The sequence below is a fragment of the Rhipicephalus sanguineus genome, chromosome 4 (assembly GCF_013339695.2).
Source record: "Rhipicephalus sanguineus isolate Rsan-2018 chromosome 4, BIME_Rsan_1.4, whole genome shotgun sequence".
Taxonomy (NCBI): domain Eukaryota; kingdom Metazoa; phylum Arthropoda; class Arachnida; order Ixodida; family Ixodidae; genus Rhipicephalus; species Rhipicephalus sanguineus.
The window spans coordinates 77,692,161-77,712,188 of NC_051179.1; the positions used below are offsets into that span (position 1 = coordinate 77,692,161).

The following is a 20,028-nucleotide window of genomic DNA, read 5'->3' on the forward strand; positions in this document are numbered from 1 at the left end:
ACTATGGTGAGGTGTGCGAAGAAGAGGCAGACGACGTGTCGGAGGTGGTTCAGACCAAACTTCGTGTGCTGAGGCTATTCGTCTGCCACCACAAGCCCTAACCTTGCGTCGCTGTTGAACCCTATCCCAATGTACCGGATGGTGATTACGTGGTTTCTCCTTCTCCCAGTGTTCTACTGGCCCGCAGCGTCTCCTCTCCGTACACAGTTGTAACTGTTACAGCGAACAAGACGTGCCTTCCTCTTCTGAACTTCGGATTCAGCCCTCAAGTCCTACCACAAGGCATTGCTCTTGCTACTCTGTCACCGTCGCACGAGTGCCAGATCTCATCGGTGTCCACCTGAACTGCCCGTTGTCGTCTCTCCGAACCCGCATAGAGTCGACGCAGTCACCTCTTCTACACTGCACAACAACATCACCAAGATGATTGCCTCAGAACTTTTGCCCTCTCATGTTAAAGACCTCACTGATCTCCTTATGATCTACTCTGACATATTGACTTCGACGGTAGGCCCTTAGGTCAAACCTCGCAAGTCAAGCACCGCATAGATACCGGTGATGCAGCTCCAATTCACAGGCGTCCTTACCGAGTTTCACCCATCAGAACGCCAAGTTATTCACAGGAGGTCGACAAGATGCTCACAAAAGGCATTATTGAGCCTTCTTCGAGTCCGTGGGCTTCCCCTGTAGTCTTAGTTAAAAAGAAAGACAACACCTGGCGTTTCTGCGTGGATTATCGGCATTTAAACAAGATCACCAAAAAGGATGTCTACCCGCTTCCTCGTATCGATGATGCCCTGGACTGCCTTCATGGTGCGACCTATTTTTCCTTCGATAGACCTACGCTCTGGTTACTGGCAAATCGCCGTAGACGACCTCGACCGTGAGAAGACTGCCTTGTAACGCCTGACGGTCTCTACCAATTCAGAGTCATGCCGTTCGGCTTGTGCAATGCGCCGGCCACGTTCGAGCGGATGATGGACACGCTTTTGCGCAGCTTTAAATGGTCTATCTGCCTGTGTTACCTGGACGACGTCATTGTATTTGCCCCCACCTTGAGTCTCACCTCGACCGAATTTCGTCCATTCTTTCAGTGTTTCGTGCGGCTGGGCTACAACTTAATTCATCGAAATGCCACTTTGGCCATCGCCAAGTTGCTATTCTCGGGCATCTCGTTGACTCATCTGGCATCCGACCCGATCCCCGACAAAGTTCGCGCTGTCCTCGATTTTCCCGTACCAACTTGTGCCAAAGACGTTCGAAGTTTTGTGGGCCTATGCTCATATTTCCGACGATTCGTCAGAAACTTCGCAGATATTGCCCGCCCCCTCACTGATCTTCTCAAGAAAGATGTGCCATTTTGGTGGGGTCCTGACCAAGCCAGTGCTTTTTCCCGCCTCATTACGCTGCTCACCACACCGCCGATCCTCGCCCACTTCGACCCGTCTGCTCAAACCGAGGTCCGCACAGACGCTAGTGGTTACGGCATTGGCGCTGTGTTAGCCCAGCGTCAATCCGGTCATGATAGAGTACTTGCGTATGCCAGCCGGCTCCTCTCCCCTGCCGAACGCAATTACTCTATTACTGAGCGCGAGTGCCTGGCGCTTGTATGGGCAGTTGGTAAATTCCGCCCTTATTTATATGGTCGACCTTTCACCGTTACCACAGACCACCACGCTCTATGCTAATGAGAACTAACAGACAATAACGTCCCTGCCGGCGGCAAGTCATCTTTTCGTCCACTTTACTTTCTTCACATTTATGTTCTAAATACTACAGATAACACCCCCTATACTTTCCTTGGCGTTATTGTCTGTCAGTTCTCATTAATATTGTGTCTAACAAAGATAAACGAGCCCTTAGAAAATCATCTCCCTTCCTTCATTCATAGCAAGGGTCTCGATCTGGCAGACTTGATGCCTTGAGGTAGTATGCGAGGGATTATTGGTCAGCTGCCAGCTCGTAAAAAGATCACGTGCTACGTGACGCCACCAGGCAAAAACTGAGTGTTCTACACTCGCCGCCATGGCTGCGATTGGCGCTGACTAACACTCCTACGTTTAAATCAACATATATACCCCAAAAAGTGGACGGGAGGATGACCGCCGCCGTAGCTCAGTGGTAGAGCATCGGACGCGTTATTCGAAGGTCGCAGGTTCGGTCCCTGCCGGCGGCAAGTCATCTTTTCGTCCACTTTACTTTCTTCACATTTATGTTCTAAATACTACAGATAACACCCCCTATACTTTCCTTGGCGTTATTGTCTGTTAGTTCTCATTAATATTGTGTCTAACAAAGATAAACGAGCCCTTAGAAAATCATCTCCCTTCCTTCACGCTCTATGCTGGCTTTCAGCACTCAAAGATCCAACAGGGCGCCTAGCTCGTTGGGCTCTGCGCCTCCAGGAATTCACGTACACAGTGGTCTACAAGTCCGGCCGTCTCCATCAAGACGCCGACTGCCTTTCTCGGTACCCCGTTGACGATCCAGACCACGTAACGGATGACACGTCCATCTGTATCTCCTCGCTCTCTGCTTTCGGCAACATCGGTGACGAGCAACAGCGTGATGCGTCCCTACGAGATCTAATCACCCGCCTGAATACTGACTCGACGGACAGTTCGCTTCGCATGTTCGTCATCATAGACGGTATCTTATACCGCCGGAACATGCGCCCAGTGGGACAGGAACTACTAGTTGTAGTACCCACTCATCTCCGCTCGACCGTACTTCAGCAACTACATGATGTACCAACGGCCGGCCACCTTGGTGTTGCCAGAACGTACGACCGTGTCCGCCGACGCTTTTTCTGGCCCGGCCTCTACCGTTCCGTACATCGTTATGTCGCTTCTTGCGAGTCGTGCCAACGCCGGAAAAGGCCAGCTGTACACCCCGCCGGGCTCCTTCAACCCATAGACATACCTGCTGAGCCTTTTTTCGTGTCGGCCTCGACCTTCTGGGACCTTTCCCACTTTCTCACAACGGTAACAGATGGGTCGCCGTCGCTACGGATTATTCTACCCGTTTTGCCATTACGAGACCTCTCCCGAGCAGCTGCGCTACAGACGTCGCCGACTTTTTGATACAAGACGTCATCTTACATCACGGCGCTCCTCGTCAACTCATCACGGACCGAGGCCGCTACTTTTTATCCAAGGTAATCGAGGACCTACTTCGCTCTTGTGCAACCAAGCACAAGCTTACAACGGCCTATCATCCCCAAACGAACGGACTCACAGAACGTTTGAATCGCACGATCACTGACATGCTCGCCATGTATGTCTCGACTGATCATCGCGACTGGGACATTGCTCTACCCTTTGTCACTTTCGCTTACAATAGCTCGCGCCACGACACTGCTGGATATTCTCCCTCTTACATTTTGTATGGAAGAGAACCGACCTTGCCGTTCGACACGCTCGTACCCATCCCTGACCACATCTCCACCGAATATGCTCGCCACGCTATCAGCACAGCCGAAAAGGCCCGTCAGATCGCCCATCGACGCCTTTCGGACTCTCAACTCAGCCAGAAACATAGATACGACAGTTGCCACCGGAACGTTCGCTTCAGTCCGGGTGACCTCGTTCTCCTGTGGTCTCCGTCTCGGCATGTTGGCCTGGCCGAAAAACTTCTGCCCAAATACTCCGGCCCCTACCGTGTGCTACGCCAGGTGACTGAGGTTACCTATGACATCGCCCCTCTGGACCCTACGGCGCCCTCTACATCTTCAAACGTCGTCCACGTCGCTCGCCTGAAGCCGTACCTTTCGCCCATCACCTGCTAACAGGCGCCGAGTCGGCGCTTTCGCCGCCGGAGGTCGATGTAGCGGGGTTGCAGCTATGACTATGGTGAGGTGTGCGAAGAAGAGGCAGACGACGTGTCGGTGTGCTGGAAGTAACAACCGCCATCTTGACTGCTGGACCATCCTACACTGTAAATAAGTTATAAATATATTCGCAACAATATTCTGAATTTGATGTCGTCGAAACACAAATTTCAGATTTATGACAATCGAAGTCAAATATAGCTGCCCAAGTAACAACAGAAGCCTATAACTTCCAACTAGTGTATACTACGAGCAACATGTCAATTAGTACAATGTCAATGAAACAGGTTATCAGATACGACTGAATCGTGTGCTTCACCACATTTCAACCACACAGCATGGCTAGAAAGGCCTCTATTTGTCATGCACACGTTCCGTTGAAAACTTAATTTTATCTTAGCACATATTTAGTTTCACCATAACCATATAAAAATACCAACTTCCTTGGTACAAAGCAAATGAGGTGGAAATTGTCTTTATTATTTCTTCGTTTAGAATTTGCCACAACTTGGCTAATTGCCCGTTAACTCCAGGTTTTCCTTGACCTTATGACACCCCGATTTCTGCTGTAGTTCTCAACTGCTCACCTTAAGCTAAGCAGTTGCATTGTTCGCAGCCAGGTTGTGTAATAGCCAAAGCAGAAGAGTGTAAATGAGAAAGACAGCGCGAAAGGAGACGAAGCACAAGCGAAGGAGCACACAGGATGAGCGCTGAAGCGTGTGTTTCAGCACATCTCAACAAGGCACACACAGCAGGTTCCAGATGCTGTAAAGGTGTCGCGGCAACACAGCTTACAGGCCTACCATCGTTGGTCCAGCCAGCAGAGAAATGAGATACGGTTCTGGCACCAACCGTGGCATCCAAACCTCCAGACACAGTACAAGTGCCGGGCAGCAACATGTGCGGGTAAAACCCGCCAGATGGCAAATGCACCGTGCAACTTGTTAAGTGAGAGTAACTGCCTTAAGAGAAGGAAGTCAAAGTATGTAAATGGGAAAAGAGAGAAAAAGAAAACAGTACTTTATAAAACGAGGCAGTGTGCCAACCAAATCCCCTTGGTTTGTAACAGGTATGGCACGCTTCACAGTGCAAAACTGTTGCAAAGAAGATATTTAGTTAACATTGTTTCATCACATAAGCCAATAAAGAGCACAGCCGTAAATCGGGACATCTTCAGGTACAGTACTAATGGCTTCGCCTTAATGAGAACCAACAGACAATCAAGCTAAGGAAAGCATAGGAGACGTTATTTGCGGTAGTTATATAAATGTGAAGAAATCAAAGTGGAAGAAAAGGGAACTTGCCGCCAGCAGGCACCGGACCTGCAACCTTCGGATAACGCATCAAACGCTCTACCAATCGAGCTACGGCAGCGGCTGTCCTCCCGTCCACTTTATTGAGTATATCTGTGCATTTAAACCTGACATTGTTCAGCACCGCTTATAGACATGGCTGTACCTGTATGACAAAGCGATGCATGAGTACTGTCCATGTTGAGCCATCTTGTTCAATGACTCGGTCTTCGTGACATCTAACTTTGATGGAGAGTGCAACAATAACCACTTCTGCAGTAAAACTGGTTCGACTAACTGAAGTGTAATGAACAAGTTAGGGGAGCATGTACGCTAAGCCATGCTGCCTGGGGAAAAAAAAACAACAAAAAACGCTAATCGGAGGAAATGGCAAGTGTGTGCCGACTTCAGCGACATGGCTCAAATGATGCAGGTTTCCCTACAATGGAACAATGGCGCCACCTGTCATCACGAGGTACGCCATGTTTTGTCGTATCAGTGACCTATGCATAGCTCCACTATTCTGTTGCAGTGACATTGCAAGTGATATTGCTTAATTGACAACTGTACTCGTGGCTGATGTCATGCTGGACAATAACGTGAAACCACAAACCGATTTGAACTGGTAAATTCTTTCAGAGCTCTATCGTGGTTAATTTGCAGGTCATATTGTGATGTGGACGCGAGCTGTTCCATGACAACATGTTCATTATTAGAAGAAAAAAACGAAGAACAAAGTTCCCATTTTATGAATATGTGCTGAAACTTCAATGCTATTACATCGGTGTGACGCTATAGATTTCAGACTTTTTTTTTTCATATTTTGGCAAAGTGATATAAACAAAAATTCACAAAACTCCAACTCAATTACAACACAATGCCATTAATTTTCACCGATAATGTATTGTGCAGGCTTTAGCAGCAACATTTATCACGCCACAGCAAGCTGGGCATGGGAATATTGAGATGGTGCCACCACCCACATTTCCTGGCTTAGTGAGTCTTTTCAACGCAAGAGCCCCGTTTGCTATTCCAAGATGATTATTCACTTATACAAGTGAAATAATATTTTTTTTCCTTAGAGTTTGCTAAAGTGCCGCTTATTTTTTCTTCACTTCCTCCCATTTTGCGGTGCCTTACTCTGCACTATCCCGACGCAAGAATAGAAAAAGAAAACAAGGTGCAACCACTTCTGGTTCAACAACGCACATTTATAAAATCTTTAATCACCAGCATAACAGCAAGGATCCATATAAACCCAGGCTCCAAGCTTCACGTATAGGATCTCTTCCCAGAGTATTCGGTAATATCTAAAAAAAGGGAGTCTGCAATTTCACCGTAAAAAGGAGTGAAACACGATACGAATGACTACGTACGCTGCAACACATCCAAGAGAAAAAGAAAAAATGGTGACCAGATTTTGTGTCTAAGAACTAAAAATATCCACAAGTCATGCAATGTCAAAGGTGAAGGTCTTTGTCTCCCACACAATCTTGGATGTTATGTCGATGGGCTCCTTCATAGTCTTCTCGATAAACTCGGCCTTGCCCGCACCGTTCACAAAGAGAACGGTGTGTGTCCTGAACAAATAAAAGGCAGAACAAATGTGTGCAAACTGCGCGTTCATCAACACTTTCCCAAATGTTACCAACAACGTACTCACACAGTGCAAACACACAGGTAACAGAGAAAGTGCAAAAGTAAAAACTTGCAGTGGCACTTAACACTCCTTAAGTACATTGAATATGGAAGCACTGCGTGTCTGGGTGCGATGACTATATGGACGATCGTGACACGTGGCTTTATCACTTCACATCACCTGTGACGACATCATCATCACCTGGTCAAGCAACTTTTCCTGCAGTCAGGTGGTAACACCAACATTCACAGGACAAACGCTAAGTGTTTTGCTTCATGAGCCATATAATGCTTTAAAATTTTAAAATATTTATATACGTGGTTATCAAAAGTGGCTACATTTGTGCCTAGCTGATGAGGATTTGTGCCTATGACAATCTAAATGGGTGGAGAGCTACAGTGCCATACCTTGGTGGCAAGATGCAACTACTCTAGCAACAAAATTTCTTTAACGTAACAAAAAATTCAGCTCTTCTCGTGCGTATCTGTGGAAACTGCACTTTCACTGTAATCCACACTTTTCAACGTCATTAAAATTTTACTAATGCTACTTTTTCAGTCATCTCAATCATCCTTATTTGAGATTCCCACCTGACTTTTTTGACGTGATAAACTTTGCACTCACATTTTCTGAAACCCAAACACTTTTTAAAATTAAGCTACAGCTGACCCACAGGCGGATTCAAAAAATGATGCACTAGTAAAGCTGAAGACCCAATCCATAAAAAACTGTGGAACCTTTTGTGCTGATATAAGTTTCTTGGTAGTTTTTCTTTAGAAGCAAGAAAACAGTTTGAGCATACAGAATAGAGAAGACCCAATGTGGATGCCACGTCATTTACATAAGGATAACGTGCTTGTATATTCCAGTAAGTTGTGTAGCAATGCATTCTGCTGCATTTATTTATTATGCCAGAGAAAACACAAAAAGTGCTGCATTCAAATGACCATGATAAATGGCACAATTTGTTTTACTCTTTAATCTGTTTAGAGATTCATAAATAAAGAGACATTAGAGAGCCACATGCTCACTACACAGCTCTGATGCAACATATACAATTACAGCATTTCACACTTCGCGAAAAATGCTGTAGAAACTACGTAAGTGGTCATAGAAGTCTCACTTCCCACTTTCTTGCAGTGCAATTGTTCTTTACTAGTGATGCTTACTATGGAATATCTATAACAAGTTATATATTGCAACAACTAATTGTAGATTTAAGCTAACATTAAATTTTGTAGTTTTTGCATGTTTTCATGCTCCCATTGTGCGATGTACATTTCAGTCACAACTACAAGCACTCAAATGTGCTGTTTGTCACACAAATGTGTCACTCCGCTCATCTGACGGTAGGCAGGTTCTGCTCTGCGAAGCTTTCCGTGAAATAAACACATCACATTTGGCAACATCAAAGTAGGACCCTTAATTTTTGCGCTGAATGACATGATGCACAGCTAAATATTCAATTCCGTAGGTGCATCTGGACACGAATGCGAACGGTGTGCCTTTGTAGTGATGCCTACCACACAAGCAACAAAGTATGCAAATCATGAGCTTCATCAAATCCCGTCGCAAGTCTTTGATTTTACATTCTACGCACCCATTATGTGATGCAACTATTGCACATAAATGATAAGCTTGAAAAATAAACTTGTTTTTGAGATCACTTAGATACTAAAAGTGGCTTTTAACCCCTACAATACTTCAAACTTAATTGTAGCGAATGTGATAAGTGCCCAAAGTTTTCTCATGCTGTGCAGGTTTTATAGTTTCCATGGCAAACTTAACCCTTTGAGGGTTTTCGCCGTAAATGTACGGCACTGCCTGTATGTTTAAAATGCGCGCCTTTTTTGATCATTTCTCTTGCTTGGCATGTGCTGCCACATTTTGGAATACGTGAGATCTTTTTCATGCACCGATGTCTCTCAGTTTTTTTTTTTTTTGCTTCCCAAAGCAGTGCGCCGGCTATCGCTTGCCCATCCAAACGCGTTCGCGGTGCGGCTGGTTTTAAAATGCACGCCTTTTTCGATCATTTCTATTCCTTGGCATGTGCTACCACTCTTCGGGAACACTTGGACTTTTTTTCATGCGCCGATGTCTCTTCGTTGGTTTTTCTTTTTTTTTTTTGCTTTCCAAAGTGGCGCAGCAACTTTCACTTGCGCATCAGAACGCACGTACGCGGTGTGGCTGGTTTCGGTTTCGTCCTTCGGGTGGTTATTGCCTCTCGCGCCCGCAATGCTGATGGCTGTTTGGTTTCTAATTTTTCAAAGGGTGACCGCTTCTTACTCTCTTGTTTATTGCTTCCCAGGGTGCGATTACACTTCAAACGTCATTTGAACAAACTCGCATCTGACACGAAAATAACTTCGTTATATCCGAAAATTCGTTATAAACGTCTATTTTTAGCACTCTATGACAAGACTATTCTTCATTTACTTCGTTATAACCGTAAATTCGTTATATCCGTGTTCGCTATATCGAGGTATGAGTGTACATCTGTTTCCGTGCGGCACTGAATTACACAAACGCCGCCGCCGTGGTTGCGTTTCCTGTTTTGTGGAGCACGAACATTTTTCACCGGAAAAGTACTCAGGTGCACTTACTTTTGTATGTCTCTGAGCTATGTTTAATACAATGCATAATTTTTATTTATAAAAAATCATATAAGTATTTTTTTAGGATTTTGCTTGATGTTACTACGAATAAACCATGTGTATGTAACAACAAAAATGATTTTTTGTCACTTTACAGTCACGAACAAAAATTTTAGCCAATGTTTTTCTTAAATAGAATTGTCTGAAGAATTTATTTCAGCTATAGAAAAATTACACATTTTTGGACTGCATTTCGTGAAAAAATTCGACCCTCAAAGTTTGCGAGAGTATTTATCAGGTTATTATCATGAATGCTTAATGTCGCGCTAGCATCATTCCTGTAGGCGTAATCATAATGCCATGACAGAATTGTTTGTTAATTAAGGAGTGGTACCTTGTGCCGTAGTTGTAGTTAGGCAAGATGTACTTCATCTGGTTCATCAGCCGCAGGGTTGACTCGGGCTCTTGTGACTGTTTTCTCATGGCATCATCCACCGGGTAGCTAGAAAATGAAATAAACGGACGCAACTTTTCAACAGGTAACAAAGACTCGACATGTGAACTTGACAGCTCAACACACTAACTTGAAACAGAAATGCCTAAAATACTATGCCATTCAACTGAAAAATATGAAGTGTTATACCTGTGTCACATGGGCACTTCTGAAAGGCCATCCAGTAGATGGCCATCAAAATGCTTCAGCTCAGTCAACTAGATGGAGTTGTCATGCTGCTACACGGCAGTTTTGAATGGCTATTGAGTGGTTCAGGCATTTCTTGCAAAACTGTGTGCCGCTGCGGATCTTTCTTTTGGTAGTTACATCATCACCTAAGCTTAAATAATACAAATCCACTTAAAAGCATAAATACTATGTGTTGTTTTTGTTCAAACATTTCAATAAATTGCTTATTTGTGGTTATGAATGCATATTAAAGGGGTCATGAACCACTTTTCCAAGTAATGATCTAATGGCCTCAGTATCGGAGTGTACTGCCTCCCAAATCGATTGCCGCAAAAATTTCTCGAATCCGTCAAGAATGAGCGGAGTTACGGGGGTTTGGCGCACGCTCCCAGCGCTTTCTCTCTTTTCTCGTAGCGACGAGCGCACTGGAAGCTAGACAGGGAGGGATGGCATGGGGGAAAGAAGTTACGTCAGCGCGCGTCATGAAACGCGATCGCTCTCTCGCTGTGATTCGCTTGCGCGAGTGCGGCTACCGTGTACTGAGGAGTGCGGCGCCGGCAAGTGGCGGCACCCCGCGGCAAGAAGCGCATCTGATCCGAACGTCGCTCTCGATTTACGTCGGCTATCGGCCAATAAGCATGCTATGTCTCTTGCGACGTACAGCGGACAGACGCCCCGCCCACTGACGAGAGTGAGAACCGGCCTCTGTTTGAAAAGAGGGTGCCTGGGGAAACGGCAACTTCGCCCTCCGCTTGTGGCCATTACGCGGCGCGCACGACTGTAATATTTGGCAGAGCAGTTCATAGCCGTGTCAGCTTTCCGCAGGATGTGTTTTTTCAATCAGCCCAAGGGGTGCTTCATGACCCCTTTAACAGACATAATATTGCATGGCAGACGTGTAGAATCGCACTAGGCATCGCACCATGTGAATTGCATAACGAGTGGGTGGTGTAAAGGCTCCCACCCATTACAATGGGCTCCCCCCCCCCAGCCATAATTCTTCAGTCATCAGCCACAGCATCAACAAAGTGTGCAGCTACATAGGTACGCACATTGCCTTACAGACGCGTAGCCGCTACTTCGCTAAAGTCTGCACATCTTTGGAAAAGACATAGGCAGAAGTGATCACAGGCATTCAAAGGGTCAATTTAATGGGAAACCTAAGTACTTGATTGTTGCAGCTCATCTGTCTTAGATGAGTGCTGCCAGGCTTTCGCCTTCTGGTGTCAGAAGAGTGAAACACCTGCGACATTTTTAGTTCCTTGTAAGGTGGCTATGACATGTCTTGAACGGAAGTCATACGTAGACAACATTATTTCAGCATGTGACACTTATTTTGGTAATGACAGCGAAGTGTGCACTCTCGCTTCAAGGCTTACGAGGTCAAGGCTAGGCCTCCATGAAATAATCCATTTTCGTTCATGGTACTCCATTTGTTCTACACTTAAAAAAAAACAATGGCTACAATGCTCACAACAGAAATGCATAAATAACTGTGGAATCAAACACCCGAATTCCAGCACAGCCACTTGACGCTCCGACCGTTAATAAGCATGCGGTTGAAGCCTGCGCTTGAAAAGAAAAAAAAGAATGACAAGGCTCACGATGTCGATTCGTCCAGGAAATCGTATATCTTCTTGAGCAGCTGATCCTTTTGAGAGAACCGGTTGTTCTGCCTGATGAGCTCCTCAAATTTCTGTTTGCCGAACTTGACTTTGGCCCAGAACTGTGGGGGTACACTGTTGCCAAATGCATGGAAACCTGAAAAGAGAATGGAAGAAAGTCTGGTCAGAACCTAAAGAAAAGTAAACTTAAAGATTATATTTTTGCTTGCATCATCACTGCTTTCTTATGCTGCATGCTCTTTTCTCTAGACTTGAACAAATACCGACTAACCTTCATTTGAACAAATTCAAATGAAGAGACTACAATTCCATTTTTGTAAACTGTTTTATGTCAATAAAAAATTAAGTGAAATGAAATTGAAACCCATTGGCCCACTGCAGAAGTTTTCTTAACCTTCTGAGAGACATGAGCCAGTAAAGGCAGCCGGCACAAGCTCTCAAAACTCGTGGATCCCTCACCTGGCTCCGTCTGCACCGGTTCGCCCTCTTGGAGGTTGCTGTAGTAACTCATGGAGATCTTCTTCTTAAGAGGCCTGAAACCGAACACAGGACCAACAAAACGCAGCTGAGCATACCGGGGAGGGCATCACGCAGAACCAACACAGCACCAAAGAGGAAAGCACTGCAAAACTTGCTTGGCCTCAATGGCGACGAAGAGAAATCCGTTGAACTCGTCCTTCTCTTTCATCAGTTTGGTCAGGTACGCGTTCCCGTCCACTGTGGACTTTATGAAATCCACAACCAGAAAGCCTGTAAGGAAAAGGAAAAAAAAAAACGTATGTCAGCTCCACTATTGTGAAACCTGAGGAAGTGTGTAGCATGGGCACCCAGCAATTCCCGTTCGTGGAGTTCCCATTGCTCCGTTTACCAAACCGTCGATGACACCAATGTTTAGAGTAAGCATGTAGGGTTTTCCCGGCACGAGTAGAATCTTGTTAGGGAGATTCGCAAACTCAGCGTGCGACATGTGCGCTACTCCTTGCTAAGCTTTATCGACTTCCTGCTTGTACCGGCAGTTAAGATACATGTCCTCTGCAGCGAGTTTCATAAGGTTGTTTCCCCCTTCAGATGTAGCACCGTAGAGAGCCGGTGTGAGAAGAAATCGTGCCCTCTGCAAGGCAGTGGTGCCACCTCTTGCGTGGCATTGGAGTGAGCTGCATGTTTATGAAATGTTTTTATCGATTTTGAGTTAATTATTGCGATTACTTCTTGGTTATTTCCGTTAGTTATATTATTTTGGACCTTGTTCGTTCAATTTAACTTACAAGAATAGACTTCGATCACTCTCTCCCAACCTCAAGATTGGAGAAGGGGGAGAGAAAGCATGTGCAAAAATGAGGGAAAGAGAGGAAAGGGTAGGGATGAACTATTGAGACAGACAGGTTGGTATGCCAAATGGGGATCCCTGTTGTAGGGGAACCCTCATTTCCTGTTCAACGATTTTTTACGAACATTTATGAGTTTCGCATGAAGCCCGCACAGGCGCTTCCACCAACTACTTTGTTCACTACGACTCCTTGCCTCCTTATTTCATAACATCACTGGCATCAGACATGGACTACCATAACAAAAGGTCAAAACAGTTAAACTCCCAAGCCAATATTTGCAAAAACAGATGTGTTGGCTGGCAAACCTTTTGAAGATGGCTAGACATAATCCTAGTGAGCAAAGCTACACGAATACAGCCATTCGAAGTCACATGTTTGGTCAGGTATGTGTTATTAGACTGGTTCAACAGGACAAAATTAAGGTTGAGGTGCGTACATAGGGTTTCCAACTTTACTTCACTCCCAAGCTATCAAGTGCATTGCACTGTCATTCACCGAGCGATCAATGTTTCTCATTCTTCAAGTGTTTTTATACAATTACATATGGTGGTCATCTGAATCTGGAGCGATATCCTAATGAACACTGAAATCATCTCTAGGTCCACTGAGCTCATGCAAGTTTTTTCTTATTATACACACACAGCGAAAAATGGATGCTGACCTATCAGTACGCTATGTCGCAAAAGGAGGCATATAAATTCCTTCAACTGTGCAATTTAAGTGCTGTCATTGCACAGAGACAATATGCTGTGAAATAATTACCAGCAGGAAAAAAGAGACCAAAAATGAACCACAACAGCACAAAGGAAACAGTGTGTATGTGTCAGGAAAGGGCCAGCATGTAATTGCACAAGGTTCAAGCAGAACATTTCAAATGACAGCTAAATCAAGCTAACGAGACAGCCTATGCATAATTATAAATACTAAACATGTACCAAAGAGTACAGCTACGTATAGAGCATATCAAAATCATGTCCACTATTCTATTTTCATAAGCCTTGGCTGATCATTAGTATCGGCTTATCTTTAGCTCCACTGCAGCACAAATGCCTCTCCAAGACAGGTCCTATGATCCCAGCCTTGCATCAGCTGAATTCAATCTATGCCGGCAAGCTTAAAGATCTCATCCTTTGAACTAACTTACAGCTGCTCAAAACTGCACTTCCAGTTTCTTGACAACCATGCTACTTTAATAAACTAATGGTTATCTGCTTTATGCATTAAATGACCTGCCCAACTCCCATTCTTTCTTCTTCATCTTAACTACAACGTCATGAAGCTGTGTCTGACCAATGCTGTCATCACCACCTCATACCTTTTCTGTTCCGAGTGTTTATGCAAATTGTACTGAACTGAGGCTTAAAAGACAGTGAACAACGAGCTATAATGAAGAATGCAGCACTATTTCAGTCCTTTAGTCTATTAATTATTAGGTCTTCTTTCGCTGCAGTAGAATGAAATGCCATCATTCTAGGCTTGTTACCAAGGGTAACCTCTGAACCTATGTCGTGTCCCACTGCCTGTGGCTGACTTGTGAAACTATCCCTTGGTTCACTTTTGTAATTCAACCCCTTCAGCATCACTGCTAACAGTACTGTCCAACAGACGTGCCCAACGAGTTTGATTATTCCCAATGTAGTGGAGAAAATGCACAGTGCACTGTGGGCCCTGCCATTGCGATAGCACTAGATTCGAGCTTGCATAGTTGATGACAGCTGGTCGAGGGTGTCTTTCGATCACCTGCCTCATCAAATTTTGAAAATAAGATTTAAAGCATAAATTTACGAGATATAATTGTGAAAGCAGATGGCCCAAAAGAAACTAACATTTATTAGCCAAGTCACTAAGTCTATGTCATGGTTACAATGCTCTGGTTTGCCTGCCTGATGGTGCTCATCAAAGCAACTTCTTCCACAGCAGACTCTAAGCACACTGCCTACTGCATAACAAATAAACCTAATGAAGCTTTAAATCATGAAAGGAGGATGTTCTTAACCAGCTGTCCTAGCTCTTGGCAGTGACCACACAAGCTAGTCTCGTGCCAGATCGATGGCAGTACCCACACAGCTATGTGCATCTTCTGCACTGCATGAAAAGTGATTTCGAAAGCTGGCCACAGGTGGCAAAACAAAACATCTAAGCTCACCGTTGAAATAATCATTCAAAACCCTTAACTCCTCTGTTTTTGAGTAGATGGGGCCACATAAGGCATTACTTGGTAACACGAATACTCTGCAAATGAAAGACACCCAGTTTTCAAGCAGTTCTTTCAAGATGGTTAGCATCAATACGTGGATACCAGAAGCAATGTGTCACTCGGACTCCTTGCTCAGAAGGTGACACATAAAATGATGCATTCATTGCCTGCAAGTGTCATTAGCTGTACTTAGATCTGGAATAAATGAATGGCTTTTTTGAAAATTCCGGTCTTACAATTCCAAAAGTCAAGTGGCAATGGACGGTTTGCAAAAATCTGCAAGATGGCTTTCCTGCAATGTTTTATCTCAGCCAAGCCCTCTCGTTCGCAGACTGCTTTTCTTGCTCGTTGTGCTTGTGCCACTCCTAATTCCAGTGAAGGTATGCAAACAACATAAACATTCATTTCAAAAATTACAATGGGATCGTCACGCCTCATCGTTAACCTTCAGCTTACGCATGGTGAATAAGGAACCAGTCGTTTGGGGGCGCAATTTCACTGAAACTGGGAGCAACAAAAGCACAACAAGTGAGAAAAGCAGTCTGTGAATGAGAGTGCTCGGTTGAAAAAAAAAAACACGTTGCAGGAAAGCCTGCTCGCGGATTCTTGCAAATCATCCATTACACACGCAACAAAGTCTCTACGTGTAGTTTTCGACATCGCATTATCGCGCCAGCCAGCTTTTGCACTTATTTTTGGCCAGCGTTGCCTTAAATACAAAATTTCAGCATCGCGGATAACAGCAACACTCTAGCGATGCTCCTTGTCGAGCCCTATTCTTATCTGCTCGTTATCAGACCACTGAGAGCTTTCTCCTCGAGCGCGTGAACAATGTTTGCTGACACTTGAGTTCGCACCAGCGTGCTCAGTGCTGAATGAGTAAGAGTAAAGTACACGGAAGTGAAGGAGGAGTACAAGCCCCAGTAACAGCACGAGCAGGCCAGATTCCTGCATGACGAGCAGTTTCCAAGGCTTTCAGCCTTTACCACAGAACGGACAAAAAGCCCACCAAGAACCGAATTAGGAATGAAGCTGCCTAATGTGCCAGTTTGGAGACGTTTGAACGGCACGACTGAAGCTTAAAAGTGCGTATTGTCCCAGTGTGAAGTTCGTAAAAGAAACAAAACCGAACCACCTTCTGTTTCATTTCTTTTAAGAACATTGCGCTACTACAATATGCTCAGTAAACACCAACTCGCCCGAGATGAAGTTATCCTAAAAGCGCTTGACAAGACCAGAATGAAAGAAAGACACGAAAAAAACTAGTGAGTATATTCTGTGGCTTGCATAAGCTATCGAAACACTATTTTGCAATATTTTGCACGCTCTTAGACTGAATCTTAAAGAACACCGCAAGACTAGGACATCAACGACGCGAGTTCTTATGTTTTTTGATAGTCAAATGCACTTAAATTCATAATCGCATCCAAATTCCCCAGAAGAAGGAACTGGATCGGTTCTGAAATTATGAAATGCAAAACCAATTTTTTTGGTCAGAGGCATTGGAAAGTCCTAAGGCAACGGAACAGAACAGAACAGCATTTATTTCCAACATTCGGGATGCTGAGGGTCGTGGTCAAAAAAGCCTTTAATATGCTTGACTGGGACCAGAGAGGCAATTCTGTAGAAGTGTCCAGCAGCTCAATACATGAATCATTTCGCACATGTGCTTAAATGTAATGGAGAATGTACTGAAGAAGTTAAGAATATGATTTCCCACAATTCAAAATTGAGCAACCTGGCACGTCACAATGCTTTGCTGCAGCTAAAAAATTATCTGTTGCAATCAGCTCTGCATGAGAGGTACCCAAAATGGGAGGAAAACCATGAGTGACAATACAGCAGCTAGAAAAACTTCTAAAACAGATTTACAGCCAAAATTGGTGTTTCATGTAACAAACACTGCTTGATGCAGAAGAGTGTGGGCATTCATATGTCAAATAAGGTACCTCAACAAACAATTTTGCTTGTCAGCTGATACCAAAGATAAATGTTGCATGCACTTAACAATATGCAAGAAGTTAATGATATGCAAGTCATTCATTCCCGCTGCATTTTTGTCAAGTGCACATGGTTATTTTGCTAACCTACATCTGGTACCAGCTATGAAAAGGATGGGGTCGTAAACCTTTTATCTTATGTCAACAATATAATAAATTGTCATACAGCAATGATTAGGTTCACTTATTTCCTTGTGAACCTATTGTGCTTGGACACTCCGTTATGACTCTGAAAAATTTCATAACACACAGGCAGCAGTAATTGCAAACATTTATTGCAACAGAAATTCTGGAAGAAACTGAAGAAGGTTGTCTAGTTACTGTCTTAGTTGCTGTAAAGGTCACTTTCCTGCCAAGACACACTTGAACCTGGGCATAATAATGTCAACAAAGATTTCAACTAGTACTATCGTGGCAAAACAACACCGTGCAAAGCGTCAAACACAAACTGCTTGATGGTGTGCCTTCTCATCACTACAGCCACCTAAGACTGCACCAGACTAAAAAAAAAAAAAAGGCAGGAACTAAAATCATGCTTATGAAAGATGAAACTAACAATTAATGTTAACAGTAATAATTGCAATCTTAGCATGTGAGAGTAGATGCAAAAAAAAAACAGCAACGATGCCAGTCTTGACGAGTAAAAAGTCCGACGTAAAATTGCAATGACACAGGACAGAATGCCAGGCAGCGTAAACATTGTTTTATGAATCGCCAAAATACCCAACGTCGCCTTCATTCCTTTGTCAGACCAAAACACACGCACTGCTTCATAATTGTCACCACTGCCACGTATGTCCGATGACATAGTTGTGACAATATGCAGGGGGCTCTTTTTTTCAGATAATTTGTAAAAGCAGCAAAAAAGTGGATCATTTGGCTCCTCCTTCCGTTTTGGGTAGCCAATGCCACAATGCCATATTGCTCATGTACTCATACTACCCTGCCCCTCTGTCAAGGAATGCGCCAGGTGATTTCTAAGAAAAGAGTGCTCACCCCATTTCTCAGATTTCAAAGTGATGTGGCAATAAAGCAGAAGCAACAGGCGATATCAGTCAATACAGCCTTTTGTGAAAACAGGCAGTGTGAAAACCCACACTTTGATGGCCCTTTCAACCCGTCGCTGATAAGCACTCGAGAGGGAGTCACTGCACGTGTCAAAGACGAAGGGTTCACCTCGGCCACGCTTTGTGGGATCCATGCGATGTGCCGGCTGGAGGATGTTCAGCAGTGCACCGATACGGCCGTCCTTGGACACGGCCATCCACGTGCCCCCTTCGCGACCTTTCTCCTGATCCCGACCTGAAAGATGACCTCAACTGTTAATCTTTTGTTCGGTTACGGGGGCATCACTGTATGTCTTGCATATGATCCATTCAGACACAATGTGGCAGAGATGTGTTTGTGCAAGTCAGAAAGAAATGAACACCAATATCCGAGATTGCATAGCAGACTTCAAGAAAGCTATAATACGGTGACTTGCAATGAAGCAGTGGAGAAAGCGAATGCTCCGTTTTGCACAGTTTTTTGAAACGTTGGCTCTGGACTATATAATTGACAACTACAGATCCTCTCTGGTGTGTATTTTCCCTCACAATAACAACTTCCCTATTCAAAACTTGATCGTTGATCTGAAGCTCATCTTATGCACTCTTCCAGTACTTCGACTGCGCGTTTTTCTGAATATTGAACTGCTGAGAAATTGTTCAGTCGAAAAATATGCTATTAACAGTTGCAAAACAAAAGCCTATTCCAAGACTCTAGCAAATACGTGCGATTGTCATGAAAGAAATGGCTGTTTATTGAGAACGCTACTGCTTGACAACCGTGCTTGCATCTTAACGAAATCTGGGGATTCTACATCCTACGTTAAAGCCTTTGATTTTGACGCAGAGGCTACGACAAAATGATGTTACACGTACAGGTAGGGGCAAAGGATTATGCGATGCTGGATCTGTGTGAGAGAGAGAGAATACATCGCGATCTAGAGCACGCAGCATGGATTACAATTGTGCTACGCTAGCGAGTGCATTACATGACCAACACATTGACATCGTTCACGCTAATGCTAGGCTCACGTTGCATTTTGGAAAGTGGCTGTGCATATGGCTCGTATATCGGACTAAACAGGACGCAGTTAAGCGGTCAACAGGCAGTCTAAACGGCGAAGACGTTGAGGAAGCTAAAGCAGAGGCTATCCATATTGATGCGAGTTGGTGATGCAGTACCTCCGACAATATTAGGATCGTCCTCCCAGAAAGACGCTGGCTTCGTTGGACGATGGAAGAACTCGTCCCTGACGTTAACCAGCACCATGCTGAATTCGTCATCGTCCGGGTCGGGATTAGTGTAGATGAACAGCAGGCACATCCTGGAAACGCCGTTAGGGAAGCGGGGTACGATAAATCGCCGACCACGGCACACCACACAGCGATGAATTCGCAACCGCCGCAAAGTGTCACGACAATTGGAAACGGTGGCGGCTAAACGGCCGCCTTTTCAGCGCCCAAAGACAGGGTCACACAAGGCACGCGGTCACATGCCAACATGCGTTTGTTGTCACTGCGACAAGCGTCATACGTGGTAGCCGAGAGGAGAAGACCGCAGCGAGAAAGAATGAAAAGGCCGTGAGGTCCGGCGCGAAATCTGCATTTATCTTCGCGATGCGATCGCCGATACCGCGGGCGTCCACCGTTTAAGTGCGACGAAGGTCGCGCCAAACAATTGTTATCGTTTCACAGACTTCTCGGGACGCTCAAGCTTTTTGGAACAGCTGTGAGTGACAGGAGAGAGAGAATATTAACGAAATAGAGAAACAACGCTAGCACTGTTAGCTAGAAAT

General features: G+C 44.6%; 1 protein-coding gene across 1 annotated transcript; it reads right to left on the reverse strand.

The window, feature by feature from the left end:
* Positions 1-6,311: 6,311 nt before the first annotated feature.
* LOC119390269 (transport and Golgi organization 2 homolog) lies at positions 6,312-19,946 on the reverse strand. Its single transcript, XM_037657846.2, has 7 exons — positions 19,415-19,946; positions 18,363-18,488; positions 12,297-12,411; positions 12,121-12,194; positions 11,641-11,797; positions 9,749-9,856; positions 6,312-6,701 (listed from the first exon to the last, which is right to left on the reverse strand). Exons 1-7 carry the CDS (start codon positions 19,554-19,556, stop codon positions 6,572-6,574), a joined length of 852 nt encoding a protein of 283 aa, XP_037513774.1. The 5' UTR covers positions 19,557-19,946; the 3' UTR covers positions 6,312-6,571.
* Between the last annotated feature and the right edge of the window lie 82 nt (positions 19,947-20,028).

Coding starts and splice junctions, on each gene's coding strand:
- LOC119390269 (XM_037657846.2), bottom strand. CDS start 19,556: ATGTGCCTGCTGTTCATCTACACTAATCCCGACCCGGACGATGACGAA. Junction 9,857..11,640: donor TTCCTGGACGAATCGACATC/GTGAGCCTTGTC, acceptor TTCATTTTCTAG/CTACCCGGTGGATGATGCCA. Junction 6,702..9,748: donor AACTACAACTACGGCACAAG/GTACCACTCCTT, acceptor TTATTTGTTCAG/GACACACACCGTTCTCTTTG.